Here is a 17476-nt window from a genome sequence, read left to right as displayed (position 1 = left end):
AGATGGGGTGATTAAAGAACAGCTGTGGTGCATGAGGTGGGGTCCTGCCACTGCGGTACCCCGTTGGCTGCAGTGGTGCTGCCGCTTGCTGGGATGCGATGGGGGACCAGAGAAGAGATGAGGGCAGGAGACCACTGGGTTGACAGCAGTGGTGGCCACAGGGGCACAATCATCTGCACCTACCATGACTACTCTGTTGCCACCTCACCCCAGAGAGCGATAGCACCTGTAACCAAGAGGGTGACGCAACAGCAGCATCTCACTTTATGCACTGTGGCTGGTGAAAAATGCAATAGGGTCCAAAATGATGATGATAATGATGATGGTGGTGTTGTTTTTTAAAAAGAGAAAATACATCAAATTCACACTATATTATTAATTTAGTTAAATTACTCCTTTGCAGAATAGGGGAGTCTAAATCCAACAGATAACATGACTGTTTTCTATACTTACTCTGTACTTGTTATCACCAATCTGCTCCACTTGGAATCGCTTTGCGCATTTACATTTTGCTACCTGCCTTGTCACCTGTCAAAACGACAATCAGAAGCAAATCATATTAACTGCCATTTATGGTAAATTGTGCAATCAGGTCAAGAAAACAATGGGACTACAGTGGTACCTCGGTTTACGAACTTAATCCGTTCCTGAAGTCCGTTCTTAAACCAAATCTGTTCTTAAACTGAGGTGCGCTTTCCCTAATGAGGCCTCCCGCTGCCAGTGCCCTTCCACTGTTCGGCTTCCGTTTGTAGACTGAGGTAAAGTTCACAAACGGGAACACTACTCCTGGTTTTGCAGAGTTTGTAAACTGAATAGTTCATAAACAGGGCTGTTCGTAAACCGAGGTACCACTGTATAAGTTCAACATGCAATTCCAGAGAAAGATACTTTAAGAAAGAGGCTGAGGGGCGGGGAGGGGGAGGGGGGAAGGGAGAAGAGACCTCATCTTCAATTTTGTCAGCATCTGTCAGAGGCTTGTATGCATCTTTGTTCGGATGAAGTGCTGCTACAAACTCATAGTAGTCAATATAGCCATCACCATCTCTGTCAAAGATATCCGCTACTGCACTCATTTCCAATCGACTAGTAGGAAATTCTGCAGATGAAAATAACAGTTCAAGTTAAAATGAACAACTCTTACCAATAACCTTTCGGGAAACTGATGACTTACTAGCATTCCAAAACTCTGAGGAATTAAATTTAATATGCAAATGATCGAACTTTGCTTCAAAACTTACTTGAAGAAAGAATCCCATCAATAAATTCCTGTCTGGTTATCTTTCCATCCTGATCTTTATCTATCCTCCTAAAGAAGTCCATGACTCGAGATTTCTTATGGTTCATCCAACGCATATACTTCTTCCGCCAAATATCAAAATCAAAGTTGGCAAATTCTTTCAGCTTGAGACAAAAGGAAAAATGGAAAAAAAGAGGTGAACTGTCTTGTGAGATATACATATAATCATGATGCTAAAGTTCAGAGCAGATGTTTATGTGCAAACTGGAAGTCAACCTTAGGAGTCTTTCCCTTGCCCTCCCCAAAACCCCATTCCCTTTTTTTGAAACTAAAGTATGAAGGGGGCTTACAAATCTTTAATCATCACTATGATCACCATTCAAGTAACTCTAAACCATGGCAAACTCTAAAGAGGAAAGTGGTGAATTTGTTCTGAAGGGAGTACAGGGAAAGCAGAAGGAGCATACATCCCAATATTATGTCTACACAACACCAATGGCACTCCATGCTGATGTCTGCTTATGTGATATATCTCCATCACAAAAAAGCAAGGGAGAAATTAACATAATGAATGTAAATTGCTTTAAATATAGTTAATGTAAATCACTTTGAATTACCTTTGTAATAAAAGTGAATAATAATAATAATGGTGCACAAGCAGGGCTTTCACATAATTGGGTGTTGGTACGCACTGACCAACACATAAGCTACTTCTGCCTGTCAAAGGAAGGGTATCTTCCTGGTCCTCCACCACATGAAGAGGAGTGGCCAATAAGACATGAACCAAGGCTTAGTTATAGCAAACAAATCTGCTGTTTACTGACCTCCTCTAATCGGTCTAAAGCATCATTAAGTTTCCTTCTTCTTTCCAGAGCCAGAAGCCAGACTTGCTGCCATTTGCTGACCAAGAGGTTCACCCGTGGATTCTTGGTTTCAATCTGAGCCTGTGCACCTGAGGGATACATGCTTGGTGTTGGGGAACGCTTTCCTGTTAAAATACAGAAAAATGTACTGTACTTCTGCTTCTCAAGGCAGTGTAAACAAAAGGTAACACAGCATACATGCCTGTTTCTATAGGAAGAAGGGAAAGGCCTAACATGCCTGTGATTCCAGGTGGCATCTAACAGAAAGGTAGGTTTGGCTTTAGGGCCACAGGTTCCTGACCCTGTAGACAATCCTGTCCACTTCATAAATTAGAAATAGTAAGTTAAATTCTGACAGCTTTTAAATAACCAGTTAATGACTAAAGGCAATGATATATGTGATACCACATATATATATGTGAGATCATTACTTACTTCCTCCTCTTCCTTTATCCAGTACAGGAATATGAGAATGAATTGGACCAGATTCAGCTGCTTTCCTTTTATGCGTCTTAGTAACCTTATCCACATCAGGCTGTTTTCTAGTCATTTCCTCCATGAATGTCTGCAATTAAAGGGTGGTTGCTTTGGCTAACAATGCACAACAATAATTTGCAACATACCCTGTTTGGGGGTACAAAGGTTCTGATCCAGATGTCTGTGGGATCTCTCATGTATGCACAGAACTCCTACTTCACATGCTGATTTCTCTCATATCTAGATTAGCATCTACATTGGATACAGCATCTCCTTGCTAACACCTGAATGCCTGCACAACTACCATATTTTTTGCTCTATAAGACTCACTTTTTCCCTCCCAAAAAGGGGAAATGTGTGTGCGTCTTATGGAGAGAATGCAGGCTCCGCAGCTATCCCAGAAGCCAGAACAGCAAGAGGGATTGCTGCTTTCACTGCGCAGTGATCCCTCTTGCTGTTCTGGCTTCTGAGATTCAGAATATTTTTTTTCTTGTTTTCCTCCTCCAAAAACTAGGTGCGTCTTGTGGTCTGGTGCGTCTTACAGAGCAAAAAATACGGTACCTTGTCTGCCATGAGCACATGGATGAGAACAACAATATGGGCTGTGGCTTCTTGAGCTACATGCTCAGATTAAAAGAAAGCACTTCCACCAACATCCAAGTGTTCCAAAGTGCATGTTTCTCCCACAATAAGGATATTGATCTTATGTCCCAAATAGTAATGACAAAGTTCTCCTAACTGGCTTACCAACAAGGAAAATACTCAACTTGGACTTTATGAAGGAACTATGTGGTCCCAGAACAATTCTAAGGCATATTGTAGAATGTAAAGTTGAACACAAGCAATACAGTATTATCTTACAGTCCAGCTTATTTATTGTTTTCAATTTCTTTTTCTTTGCTGTTCTGTCTCTTTATTCTAAAGGAGAAATCAATTGCACGGTGAATTGGTGCACTGGTTTACTGTGTACAAGAACAGAGCAGTTTTCCTTAATATTGCCTTTCTTCACCTTTTACCAGAACAATGCTGTACAATAGAATAAAACAACATAAATAAAAACAGAAGGCTATGTGAACCAGAACCCTTGTCCAAAGCATATTTTTTTAATTGTTTATTTAAAAACCTCTGTTCCACCTGAACTTCCAAAATATGCATATGCACATAAGTACATTGAAGCTGACTAGTTTGATCACAATCATAGCAACGGCCCTCTTACCTGATGCTCAGCTATGAGTGCCTTAACATCATCAATCTCCTGAGGAATGACTTCCTTGTCTTTTTCACTAAGTGTCGTCTCTGCCCACTGCAACCAGGTCAATAATGCTTCCAACAGCTCTTGATTAGCAATAAGTGCAGCCAGGGCCCCTGCCAATCTCTGCTGATGTTGCTTTGCCCATGCTAACACCTTGAAAAGAAAAGTATGCATGATATTCACATTCACACAACCCAGGGCTTTGGGTGCTCCATTACTTTCACATGAACAAATTTGGCTGAATTATCAAAGGACTGCTGAGCGACCACATTAGTGAGCTCTGTGAGTAGAAGCTGGAACTCTTTGCACCCCATGAAGAGAAGTACAAAAAGAAAAGTCACTGCCTTTTTACTGTGATCCAAAGGTTTCTAGCAGCACAGAAGTGTTGGAAAGCACTGCTGTGTTTAATGATTGGATATTTAGTATGTGGTAACATTTTGAGAATTATCACACAATACTCCTTAATCCTTGACAAATGACCATAGTGGTTGGTGCTGATGGGAGTTGGAGTCCAACAATGTCTGTAGAACCACAGGTTCCCTATCCCTTTTTCAAAGCTTAACTTCTAATTCATTGTGATTATCTTGAACATGAACTGATCTGGGGAGTGTTTTACTTCTTCCTCAAGAGACATTTGCAAAGGAAGAGCCAAAACCAGCCTATTACACATGACAGCATGAGTATGTTAAACATTTTGCTCCCGTTTCCTCACAATATAAGTGCCTTGCTAATTGTCAGTTGTGTTCCAAGCTATCAAAGACTGATTATTATTACCAGAGAGAACCTGCTAGAGATGGACTGACCTCTTCAAACCTTGCTCTGATGATTGTTATCCAGTGCTTGATGGTAGTGATGGAGTCTGGGTGGCAGATAGCCAGGATGGCTTCTCCCATACCTGTGGCTTTCGTTAGCTCAGCCTTTTTTTCTTCCAGTTTTCTCATGAATTCCTAAGGCAAAAACAGTGATTTCAATTAGGTGCTGGCAGTGGTTCAAAGGTAAAATCCAAGTGATTTCAGACTTTGCTGGTTTAGCCAAAAAGCGCAGATGCCTACACTGAATCACTCGGCATCTGAATTGATCCAGTGGCAGGGAAGGAAGAAGAGCAGCAAAGCATGAGGAAAGTGATTTACTTATTAAGAATATTTTAAGATCCACTGTAGACTAAGGGCTAACTGAAGAGACAAAATGCATGCTGGAGTCTGCAATTCAATACTGCAATATTTATGTGCGCACACACACACACACACACACACACACACAACTTTGTGAGACAGCACTACTTAGATGTCATAGCAAGTTAATTACTTTTGGACATGTTTCAGGAAACCCAGTGGATTGATTATTTAATCAAACCACACTCTCTACTCAGAGCACCTCTGCTCAGTTGTATAACTGGGCCAGCATATACTGATGCAGACTTCTAGGGACCATTCACTGAATACTTGGACTACAGGATGCTAACATGTCGACTGCAGAAGCAACCGACCTACTGAGCTATCTAAACCTCCTTTAGGCCAGACTGTGTGTTGGATCAGGCAAAAGTGTCCCTTCACTCAGCTCTCCTGGCTGAGACAGCCTCCTGCTGCCTGCTGAATCATCCAGGGACAGTGGGGGGGTCCTAATGGAGGGAGTGGGCAGGGCTGTGCTGACTTGAGATTCACTGGATCCCAAGCCAGTTTCACTGCTATTGTGTGACAGCATCAGGTCTGGACTGGACCCGAACATCCTTTACCCTCCACGCATCTTCCAGTATCGTCACCCTGAGTAGCAGGACTTACGGATATGGCAGTGGCCTTGCTGCTCCACAAAGCCCCACATGTGGGAGGATGGTGCCCTGAACCAGGAAGAAATCAGGACCTATCTATCTGGGTTACAAACTAATGCCAACTTCCCTGCTGCACTTGTTTCCTGCTTCCTGTGGATAAGGGATAGGGGATGCAAGCATCTGTGGCCCACTTTCACTGGGGTTCAGATAACAAAAGAACAGTCCTCTTCTTGAAAATTTTGTTTGAAATGCTCATCTCAAAGATGCCTGAGAATTCAGATCTCCCACAAATGCCCTTCTATTTGTAAGGTGACAAAACACAATACAGCCTTTACTGTGATGGCCGCCCCCCCCCCCCCCGCCGAAATTCCTCTGCTGGGATATGCAAAGTTATTATTTTCCCCTTTTAATCAGGTTTTGAGCCCTCCTGGATATTTTGGCTGCTGTGTTCTCTGCTGTTGTTTTAGACTATCTTCTATATTTTATTGTTGTTGTTTTTAGTGTCCACATTGTAAGTTATAGGCCCTAAGTCATCCTATGCTGATAGGGAAAATCAGAAAGTGAATTAAGGATATATAACATTTTTACAAGAGAAAAGATTTATGAGACTTTTGAGTGGTGTAGGAGGTGGACTAGGGTAGAGAGAGCAAGAGCATAAATGTCTTTCCATTCATACCTAGTTTAATGCATTTACCCACTGTGCCTATCAGCCCCAAAGCCCACAAGGAGAGTAAAATCTGAATTATCTGGGAGACCTAACCTCTATTAAAGCAAGTGCATTTTTTTTTAAGGGTAATTGGTTGTGAAACTGAGCTTTTCAATATAAAATAAAGGGCTGAAATGCCTTCCTTGATAGACCGGCAGTCAAGTAGCCCCACCAGAGTAGGGTAAGAATTTTAAAATGTTGCTACACAAAAAGATTCCTATTAGACATTTCCTTCACACAAAAAAGGGGGAAAGCAGCAGAACTAAAGTATGCGATATATTTAGGTTTAGATAAAAGTATGTTTGAAGATACTCCAAACTTCACATTGTATTAAAATGCATCTTCACTCACAACTTCTACAGCTTGTAAATTTTTAAAGTGTGGTTTACATTTTAGCGGCCGTTATTGTATGTTGTTATCCTGTGTTTACGTATTGCTTGCTTTGCCTAGAGAACTGTGCGTGTGAGGAAAGAGAGAGAGAGAGAAAGAGAGAGAGAATGAGAGAGAGAGAGAGAGAGAGAGAGAGAGAATGAGAAAGAGAGAGAGAGAGGGAGAGAGGGAGAGAGAGAGAGAGAGAATTTGCCTTTTCTTTGGTGAGAGAAAATCCAAAGAGAACCATCTGGAGCCTGTTCAGAGGGAATGACAGTAAACAAGATATTCTCTTCTTCATTACCATTGCGTCTGGCAGCCTTTCAATGATCTCATTGTATGGTAACAGATACATAAAGACTAGCCAGGGGGAAAAAATGGTGGAGCTGGAGGAGTAGCTGCACAAATGGCCTGACTCATAGTGTAGACCGTTACCAAAAGAAAAGAGAAAAGAAGGTGGGGGGAGAGAAAGTGGGTTGGGAGTGGGGAATGACAATCCAACTGAAAGTGGTAAAACTATGGGAAGAACTACATGTTACAAGAGACAAAAGCAGCAGCTACACATCTAAAAAATACATAGTAAAACAGACCACATGACATGATGATGTTGTTTCACTGCGAATTTCCCTACTCCACTTCCATTTACCATAATCACAATCTCCCTTAGCATGCAGATCTGTCCTAGACTAGTGTAAACAAGTAATGATCTGCACCTTCTGCATGCCTTGCACTATAAATGAACTGCCAGTGGTGTGCTAGCCTGATGGGTCATAAATTTTGCAGGCCTTGTTCAACAGAGGGGTATAATGGCTTCATTCTTACCACCTGACCTCTATGACGGGCACTATAAATATTTAGCCAATTATCCACCTTCTTATGCCTTTGTCCTGAAGTCTTTCCTGCTAGCATTTTTTTCTTTTCTGGAAGAGAAGGCTCAACCCACTGGGAAAGTGGCCTACAAAGTATGTATGTAAAGACTGGGAGTACAGTGGTGCCTCGCAAGACGAAATTAATCCGTTCCGCGAGTTTTTTCGTCTAGCGAATTTTTCGTCTTGCGAAGCACGGTTTCCCATAGGAATGCATTGAAAATCAATTAATGCGTTCCTAGGGAGACCGCCTTCAGACCAGATCCGGGGACAGTCTGTCCCCAGACCTCTTCTGAAGGCTGGCGGGGGGAGAAGGACTTTTCTCCCCACCGCCAGCCTTCAGAACAGCCTTCTGGAGGCTGGCGGTGGGAAGAAAAGCCCTTCTCCCGCCGCCAGCCTTCAGAAGAGTTCCTGCAGGGCTGCCTAGGCTGCGGATAGCAGCCTGCTGCCCGGTGCGAGGGACGCTCTGAAGCAGAGCGCCCCTCGCGCGGGGCAGACATCTGCAGCTTATGCAGATGTTGGCGGTGAATGTTGGCGGTGGGGAGGAAAACCCTCCTCCCACCGCAAGCCCCAGGAACAGAGGAGAATCGCTGCGCGCCTTCTCCTCTGTTCCCGGACCTGTCCTGAAGGCTTGCGGTGGGAGGAGGGCTTTCCTCCCCACCGCCAACATTCAGAAGGCTGTTCTGAAGGTTGGCGGTGGGGAGGAAAAACCCTCCTCCCACCGCAAGCCCCGGGAACAGAGGAGAATCGCTGCGCGCCTTCTCCTCTGTTCCCGGACCTCCCACCGCAAGCCTTCAGGACAGGTGCTGCGCTTCCCCGCTGTCCCCGGAGATTTCCCTATGGGCTTTCGTCTTGCGAAGCAAGCCCATAGGGAAATTCGTCTTGCGAAGCCACTAAAAAATCGGAAAACCCTTTCGTCTTGCGGGTTTTTCGTTTAGCGAGGCATTCGTCTTGCGGGGCACCACTGTAATAGGAAGAGAATGAATTTGCTACAAGAATTCTGCTGAATCTGACTTCTTGCGATAGAGAGGGTTGATGGCCTGGGACATGGTCTATGCCAGACTTCAAGGGGTAGGAGAGGTTCTACTGCAGTTTAATAACTGTGTTGCTATGAATATCAAGAATTGTATTATGGTTTGGGAAGGAAACATTTAAAGTAAGTATACTGATTTTAAGGTTTCCACGAGCCCTTATTTCTAGGAAAGAAACTAATTTTCATTGCCAGATACAAATAAGTCATAGTTTTATTTTATTCCGACCTTTTCATAAATCTAGTCTCAAGAGCCAGCACTGTCTCAATTATCTCACTCACCCGATGCTGATCTATTAGAGTACGCAAAGACTCTTCATCATCTGGGAGATTGCCATGGAAACGAAGGGCCTGTTCAGCCTCAGCCAGCCATTCCAGAAGAACGTGCACAACTGAGTGGAATTCTTCCGCCTGTATAAATGAAAGTGGAAAAGAAAGTGGGGGGGGGGAGAGAATGCTGTAAAAGGGATCTGGACTGAAAGAGTACAATGTTGGATTCCTCCCATGAACAATGAACCTGTGCCCAGATTGGTGGAATCGTTTATCATTCAGCAATGGAGGTACATTAACTTTCCATTAAGGAATCTGACATACAGCACTCTGATATCATGGCTGTAAAAATGTCACATGCTTTTAAAAAAGGATTTAATAAAGCCCATAGGCCTGTTTGTGCATGCTTTTAAATATATGATTGATAGCATATGTGAAAGTGGAATTCAGAGCAACCTGCCTTCACACTGACAAATTATCAGGTGGAGTCATGCTAGTGAATGATGTTAATTACTTTGTGGAGTGGGGGAGCTAACTGAGACTGTATATAGAAGAGCTGAAAGCAGTATCACTATAGAGTTGTCGCTGCCAGTTACAGCCTTTGCATATTCATTGTGTGTGTGTGTGTGTGTGTCTTGCAATGGTCTTTGGTCAAAATGGTTTTTCATATTTTGGTAGTGCTTTAAGAAGTGTCAGAAAAAGGCTGAGCCTCCAACTTCAAGTGGCGCAACATGAGTTAGTGCGGTATCTATGTGTGCACTTACTGCATATACCTAATGGACAATGCCCATAACCACCACATTATTCTCCCTCAGGTGTGTCTGGAGGAGTTTGGAATTGTTTTGAAATTATTTTCCCTATATTTTTTACTATATGAAAGCAGCAAGGCTTCTGCACATGTAACTCTCTACAAAGGAAAAACAGAATGAAGTAAAAAAAAATGTAGCACCGGCCTATCTTTCTCCTCATGATTCAATAACTTTTTAAAAGGTTTCCTGTAGGGGAGGCTATTTGCAATTCAGTCTAGTCAAGAGCACCACTCCACTGACATGGCCTGGTGAAATAGCTGCAATTAGCAATCAGGACTCCTGTTTCAACTTTAATGTCTTTTGCATAAAAGCTGTTTTGTGCTTATCTATCCATTGCTTCACCGTGGACTCCTTAACTTATGCAGAACCTGGTGGCACAGGCATGGCGCAGACGAGGCCCTCCTTGTCTCATCGCTTCCTATGCGGCAATATACGCAATAATTGCAATCCCAACCCATGCATAGGCTGCATCTGATTGAAATAAGTGTAATTGGTTCATTCTTCACCTGGTGGAGGGCTTGTTCCAGTCGTGTTTGCTTGGAGACGGACAATGCACACACCGTCTCCCACCGAGTGCCCAGCTCCTGCATTTGGACCTTAACCCAGGAGGAATCATCACGACTACCTTCTATCAGTTCACGAGCAGAGCGTTTCAGTGCCTGGACGCTGCCTGTCCTTTTTCCCAGTTCCTTCTGGAAGGCCTAAGAAAAGGAAATAAATGGTTCCTTCTATTATCTCCCCAAATAACAGAGTAACACAGCTATCACAACTATGGAGAAAGTTCATTTTTATAGACTTAATTTTTAAAGAAATTAAACTTAACTGAACATTATTTTGTTTTGTAATGTGAGTCCCGTAAATATTTTCATCCCCCTGTCTGGCTTTGTTTTATTCAATCCTTGCTACTCTACCGTATTTGAATGTCCCCCTCACTTCTTACAAATCAGTAGTTCTACATATATTCCGAAAGAAACCATTAGGTCAACAATATCTTCCTTATGCAATGTGGGATCACGTGAACACTGCCAATTAAAAAAGAAGACAACATATTGAAAACCCCTGAAACTTTCACTAGGAATCTCTAGGCACACAAGGAACTGAAAACTAGTGCAAGCTTTGATAACATGGGGCTCCTTCACTCTCCCTGCCTCTCTTATACTCCTACACTCTGATCCAGGGCTCCACATCTTCTGCAATATTTTGCTGAGACAGTTTCTTTTTGTCTCAGCAGTTCTATATGTGCAAAAGCATGTGCCCACAAATCTCTTGCTTCCTTTAAAAGACAAGGGGCAGCCCTTGCAGATGGTGGAACATGTGAGCAGTAGTTTCTGCATCTCTTATAAATGGATTGGACTAAAAAGCTAAGGCTGCTAATGCTATTACCCACTGTTTCTGAGAAACTTTCAAGAGCGTTTTTAGTTCTAATAATCCGAATTAAAATCTGCATGAAGAAAAATGTAGCAGATCAACTTTAGAATTGAAGGCAAGTTTCAGATAAATCTTGATCGTTGCAGTCAGCAAGCTTTTCCCCCTCTCCAGCCAGTTTTTATACCACAGGCCAAGGTTTTTAACCTATTGAACGGGCTCATCAATCTTTCTTAAAAGTTACAAATTGACCCAAAAGGCATTTACTCAAAATGCTTTGAACAGCTTGATTCAAAATAATATGAAAATGACTGTAATTTTGTGGCCATTACTTTGTGATTATCTATTAAGTTCATCACTAAATCAATGTCTCCGTGCACAGGCTGATCTTCGGCCAGCTGCGGTTCCACTTTGTACAGCCAATCTATGAGAGCTTGAAGAGCATCAGTAAATTGCCCAGAAAACAGCAGCGCTTCTTCCAGTTTGTTTTGTCTGAAGTGGGAAAACAAGACAGACACAGTGAAAAAAAGGGAGGGGGGAGTGATTGCAGATCTACAGGCACCCTATGCCCATGCACTCAGCAATATGACTCTAACACCATAAATCTAGGTCTTTTAGAACTCATCCTACCTCCTGCAGCTTCCTTCATTTACAGCCTCTCCACAGTGACGACATTTCTGCTTCTATCTTGCCAACTACTAGTTCCTACTTCCTAGACCCCTCGCCCTGCCTCCAATCAGTCGCTATTCTAGGGGCTACATGCTCTTCCAGTTTTACCACCACCCCTTCCTCTCTTCCAACTGGGCTGGGGGAGTTTTCAGAGGTAACAATAAACAAAACAAAATGTTCTGGCTTTATACACCTCTCTATCAAGACCAAGTGGAGGAGCCAAATGAATATATTGTTCATATATTCAGGAGACAAGATTTGAGCTCAAACCTAGAACTAAAGGAATATACAGCATAAAGAAAAGTGCGTAGGAGTTGGACCATGCACTTCCCATTTCACAGGACTCTTCTGAAATGGAGCTCTAAACCATCCCAGAGACTTCCGCTGAATATGAAATGGGTCTCCTCTGCCTCCAGTCACCCTTGGAAGAACAAACCAATACCTATTCTGCAGCTGGCTTATTCTGAGATTTTGGCTCCCATTTACTCTGCATCCACTGCATTTCCAATGCTGGTTTGAGAAACAGTGTACACACGATGCTAGAGATAATCCACACCTATCCTTTATCTAGCCTGCCATTCCTTATTAAATGCTGCATTTCTGATGCCTTCTCCCCTCCCCAATCAGCTTAATCTTAAGCGAATAATGGGTACACAGTCTTAAACACTCTAAGGGATGGGGAAGTGGAGCCAAGAACCTACATCCTCTGCTCAAAGTGAGACTCTCATAATTTTATTCTGACCAGGGACATTCACTGAAGACCAGCTGGGGAAAGGAAAATGGGATGATAAGGAGACAGTGACCTAGCTACTGCTTTACAGAGCCTCTTTTAAGTAAGATGCAAAGCTTTTTTGTCTTACCTTTCTACAGATTTCCCACATACTGTATCCCATTTGTCTCTGAGTTCACTCAGCATATCATCCAGTTTCAGATTGTCATCAGCTAGGGAAGTTTTTTCTTTCAAAGCACGTCCACTTCTATTTGTGGTGTCATACACAGAATGTTTAGCTCCAAGAGCCTTCTGGAACTCCTGTTCAAGAAAGAGACTCAATATGAAGCACACAACACACATAACCTACACAACGTATTTTGTGCCGTTTGGAGACGAAGACTACACTCAAACATCATGGTAATCCATAAAGCATGGCTTATAATGCATGGCTGAATTATGCCCACTTCACTCTTCCCATCTCATGTGCAGAGAAAATGAATCAGCTACGATCCCTGGCTTAGCGTTACATCTGAACCAGGGATCGTGGTTTGTTTCTCTCCCAACAAACCACAATTTCTAGCAAAGCTCCGCTTTTGGCTTAGCAGTCATGGCTTGTTGACAGTGAAATAAAGCATGATCCCAAAGCAAAGGATCAGGGTTTGAGTCTTCTGTGTATTAGTAGGGAGGAAATAAACAGCCCAGCTAGGCATGTTCATGGTCAATCATTATCTATGATTTATCAGATGTGTGAACAGGGCCAAACACAATGAATGAGATTTTCATACAAACTACATTTAGCAAGGAAATATCATGAAATGTCACCGGGATATTTAGATTCCAGAACCCGCTGGCATTTATTCCAGAATATACCTCGTGTCCCTGGGATCAATAAGACTATCAATCAAATGACTTTAATTGAGCAATTAAAATAAGTTATGCAAGAGAAATGGTAGCAAGGCATTGGTGCTCAGCTTGAAGTGATAGTCCACAAGTTTGGACTGTCTTCTACAAAGCATTTACACCAAATCACTAGCATTCAAATCAATGTAGAAGTCCATGTTAAATCATCTGAAACCCAATACCTTAGATTTACTGACTTATGGACTAGAATAAAGAAGCTACACTGGAAAATATTATTCCATTCTTTACCATTAAAAAAGGAACATGACAAACCTTAGGTTAACTTGCATTCAGTACACTACTTAACGAAGTATTAAATGCTAAATACTACAGAGAGTGAGTGCCCCCCATGTAAACAATAAAATGCTTCATTATTTCTGTATTGCTATCTTCTCTGGAGTAGGGCTGTGCTAAGATTATCAAGATGTACATCTATCATGCTTTTGCAAGAAGGCACAAATAAGGAATCCGCCAAAGAAATGTTGGTCAGTAGAAACGCAAGACTCAATTTTGTGAATTCTTTGGTGGCTATATCATTTACAAATATTCTCTAGAATGAAACTCACAAGCAATTACAGTCATTGAATAAAAAAGATTTATCCTACCAATGTCACTTCTGTAAAGTAAATGGAGGTTGACTTGTAATGAGGTGCATATTAACCTAAAAATGGGGAGGGGGTAGCTGATGTGGTGACCTAAATATGATTTGGACCTCCAATAGCCCCAGCCAACATGACAAATGGTCAGGGATGATGGGTGTGTAGTCCAGCAATTTTTTGAAGGATACCCGTGCCTTAAAATATATCAATATTCTTTTTTTAAAAAAAAAATCCTTGAAAAAGGGATTAAGACAAACTACACGGCCCATTCTTTCTTCACTGACTTCTAAATATAACATGCAAAGAGCTTGGTGGTGGTTGGGGACTGATAAAAAGCCAAAGAATACTCCTTCAAATCTTTGGCAATATGTAACAAATATGAGACAGCTCATTTTTAGAATCTTCATTTCTTGAAAACTCCCAAAGAACGAAGCCAAGTTATTCCATATATCAAATAGAGCCTAGTCTACGGTCTTTAGCCTTAGATACTAAAAGCATTAAAACCTTCAACAATGGCTCAATGGTTTACTTTATAAAAGGAAGATTGAAAACATACAGCAACCAAAGGCATGCAACATACAAATATTTGCTAAGAGGAGTAGCTAGGATTTTTTGAGGCTATTTTATGACTGTCCATGTATTGGGGGAATGAGAGGTTAATAGAGGTGGACAAGTTAGTATGTTTCCAGTGTGTGTCAGTTTACCAAATGTGCATTCATAAATCCATTCCACTCCTTTTCTGAATTAATCTGCATTTTTGAATTTAAAAACAACATGAAAATTTGAATTTCTTTTTTTAAAAAAAATATTTCTAAAAATGTTTTCCCACAAAAGACCCATTTCTAAACATACTAGTTGCCAGCTGAGTGTAAAAATCCAGTCCCAGAAGTAGACTGGTGGCCATTCTGAGCTCTTTTAAAACTCAAAATCCTTCCAGAATGCACATACTGATGGGATTATCATCTGATCAGGGGTGAGGTCTGTAGATCAGTGGTAAGACCCATCCTATGCATATAGAAGGTTCAGTTCCTTACACCTCCAGGTATAGAATAATCCTGTGTGAAATCACATCCAGTTTGGTATAAGGCAGCTTCTGGTGTTCAGAAAAGGCAGTGGAAGTCATAATTAAGCAGAGCTGCTGGTTGATATGAATCTACTTGCGCATTATCTTTTATTTATAGTAATGATCTTACCCATTCATCTAGTCAAGACAAGTTTTAACACCCTGTACATCCATATAGAGTCTTTGGCACTAGGACTCAGTAAACTGTGTATAATGAAGGGGAAAGTGCTGAAAGCTAATTCAAAGGCCTCAACAGTCAATTTTATTCACACACTGTTTGATTGTAATAAAACAAGGAATATTAAAAGTATCAATAAAAACAGCTAAAACAATAAATAAGAATTAAAGGTAAAGGGACCCCTGACCATTAGGTCTAGTCGCGGATGACTCTGGGGTTGCGGCGCTCATCTCGCTTTACTGGCCGAGGGAGCGGCGTACAGCTTCTGGGTCATGTGGCCAGCGTGACTAAGCCGCTTCTGGTGAACCAGAGCAGTGCACGGAGCAGTGCTTTTTTAAGAGTAAGGTGCTAAAATGCGATTGACAACCAAGATATTGAGAGTGCTAGGCAGACCAAAGTAACAGTACTTCTTGAACTTCAGCATACAAGTAGTTTTGCGGAGCATATAATCCCTGTGCACAGCGTGTCCCTTTCCCTATATCCATTCAGAAGAGGCCCAGGTTTTAAAGAATACTTTTCATCTGCACATCACCAGATTTATGGAAAGGCGCTTGACAGCTGTGGACCTTTAACAGAAAAACTCTCTTTTTTCCTTCTGCAACGTTCATTTGTGTTGTTGACAGCCCCACTGCATCTAATGCATTTCCAAGTGGTGGTGGGGAATTGTTTCACTAAAGCGATTAAGGATTTGTCCATCAAACTGTACTTTGCTTATTTTTTTTGAGATAAGCTGGGTTGTTGTTGTTTTTTTTAAAAAAAAAATGTTACAAATGGTGATCCACACAATCTCTGAGCCCGTCTTGAGTGTAGTTAAACTCTAGCAGATCCTATTGTCCTATAACATTGCACACAGGAAAAAATAGCATAGTGCCCTTTATCTTGTTCCTATGATTCTTTACTATTGTGCTTTTCCTTTCCACATGTAGTTTCAGAAGATGGAACCCTGCAGAGAAACCTCCCAGCTTCTATTTATTTTACAAGCTGGAAAACTGCCAGTGCTTGAATTTGATGGTCGCAAACATTCCAACCTAGTGACCAATAAATCTCCCTCCTCCTGCTAATTACACAGTGCTTGGTTCACTGGCTTTCCTGCCGTCTGATTGGACAGCCTCTACATTCCATTACCAGTGACTCACCTTATGCTGGGCAAGCTGCATCTTAATTTTGTCTGGATCATTTGCAATTTCAAGCTCTGCATCCAGAGTCTTTTCTGAATCATCCAGCCATTCAGTAAGTTTGTTCCAGGCTTCATGGAACTGTGGAAAAGCAAGATTTTCAATTACATACATTGATAGGCATAGATTATGCATTCAAAACATTCAACGCACATTTAGCTTTGAAAAAATATTAAGGGTTGCATTCAGTTAGGTTTCACTCAGAGTGTATGCAATGAAATTAATGAGTCTAAGTCAGTCATGTCTACTAATTTAAATGGGGAGGGTGCAGGGTAGGCGAGGACGGGAAGCCAAGTTGCATTGGCTTCCACTGGTGCAACAACTTAGTTGAATCAGGCTCACAATATTAAAAGCCAGGCAATCCAGACTGGACTCACACAAATGAATGTTGGACCAAAGGACAATTTCCCTTTTAGAGTGATGCAAATTATTTGAAATTTCTCTGGAATTGCTCAGTCAGCAGAGTATAAGGTTCAAGCCCCATGCTGGGAAAATCCAAGGCTCCCAACCTCTATTGACACAGTGACATATCTACTTGACCAGGAGTGGCCCTTTCTGGCCCAAGGGCCACTCTGAGGGTTGCTGAACCCTTCAAGGGCCACATACGCTCAGCACAAATGCAAATAACATGCTGCCACCCATGCACCCACCACATGTAGAAACATACACTATACATACACACAACATACCTAGAGGTCAATAGAACATGCATACTGTTTTTCTGCCAACATCAGTGCTGGACTAGGAAGAGGGGATCCTTTCCTCCTAGCCCAGGGCTGGAATGAGAACAAGAGGCCCCCAGTTACCCTGTCAATGTGCCTCTTCTCCTTTTGGCAAGGAAACGTTGAAAGCAGGACCTGGAGCTCAGGAAACAGAAGGAAGTGCTTCTGTGTCTCTTGAGTTCGGTGTCCTACCTCTGGCATCACAGCAGAAGGAGAAGAGGCACCTTTGCTATTAAGTGGAGGAAGAGGTCCCAAATTTTCTGGGGGCAAGTAAGTTGCCTGACATAGCCTCATGGGTCCCATGTGATCCATGGGTTTGCCACTCTTTCCTTAGACACACTATCTTGTTGGGATGATTCACACATATGATAAAGTGTTGTTTTGAGGGTATTGCAATCATGCAGAGACAGTACTTCCTTATTTTTTATATGGGATGTTGTTTTGTTTAA

General features: G+C 42.0%; 1 protein-coding gene across 14 annotated transcripts in view; it reads right to left on the bottom strand.

Moving 5' to 3' along the window:
• The window catches only part of DST (dystonin), a 306444-nt gene that overhangs the window by 16327 nt on the left and 272641 nt on the right, over window positions 1-17476 (bottom strand). For all 14 annotated transcript variants that reach the window (XM_079970248.1, XM_079970257.1, XM_079970258.1 and 11 more), the window contains 12 exons: window positions 16267-16386; window positions 12539-12708; window positions 11342-11501; window positions 10151-10345; window positions 8848-8976; window positions 4633-4776; window positions 3794-3982; window positions 2536-2665; window positions 2062-2225; window positions 1239-1401; window positions 942-1096; window positions 454-528 (listed from right to left, as the gene is read on the bottom strand). In XM_079970248.1, the coding sequence (XP_079826374.1) occupies window positions 454-528; window positions 942-1096; window positions 1239-1401; window positions 2062-2225; window positions 2536-2665; window positions 3794-3982; window positions 4633-4776; window positions 8848-8976; window positions 10151-10345; window positions 11342-11501; window positions 12539-12708; window positions 16267-16386 (1794 nt within the window). The remainder of the gene's footprint in view (window positions 1-453; window positions 529-941; window positions 1097-1238; window positions 1402-2061; window positions 2226-2535; window positions 2666-3793; window positions 3983-4632; window positions 4777-8847; window positions 8977-10150; window positions 10346-11341; window positions 11502-12538; window positions 12709-16266; window positions 16387-17476) is intronic.

The sequence above is a fragment of the Podarcis cretensis genome (genome assembly GCF_951804945.1).
Source record: "Podarcis cretensis genome assembly, chromosome: 3".
Taxonomy (NCBI): domain Eukaryota; kingdom Metazoa; phylum Chordata; class Lepidosauria; order Squamata; family Lacertidae; genus Podarcis; species Podarcis cretensis.
Note: the sequence above shows the minus strand (reverse complement) of the source record. Positions and strands in the feature narration are given on the sequence as shown.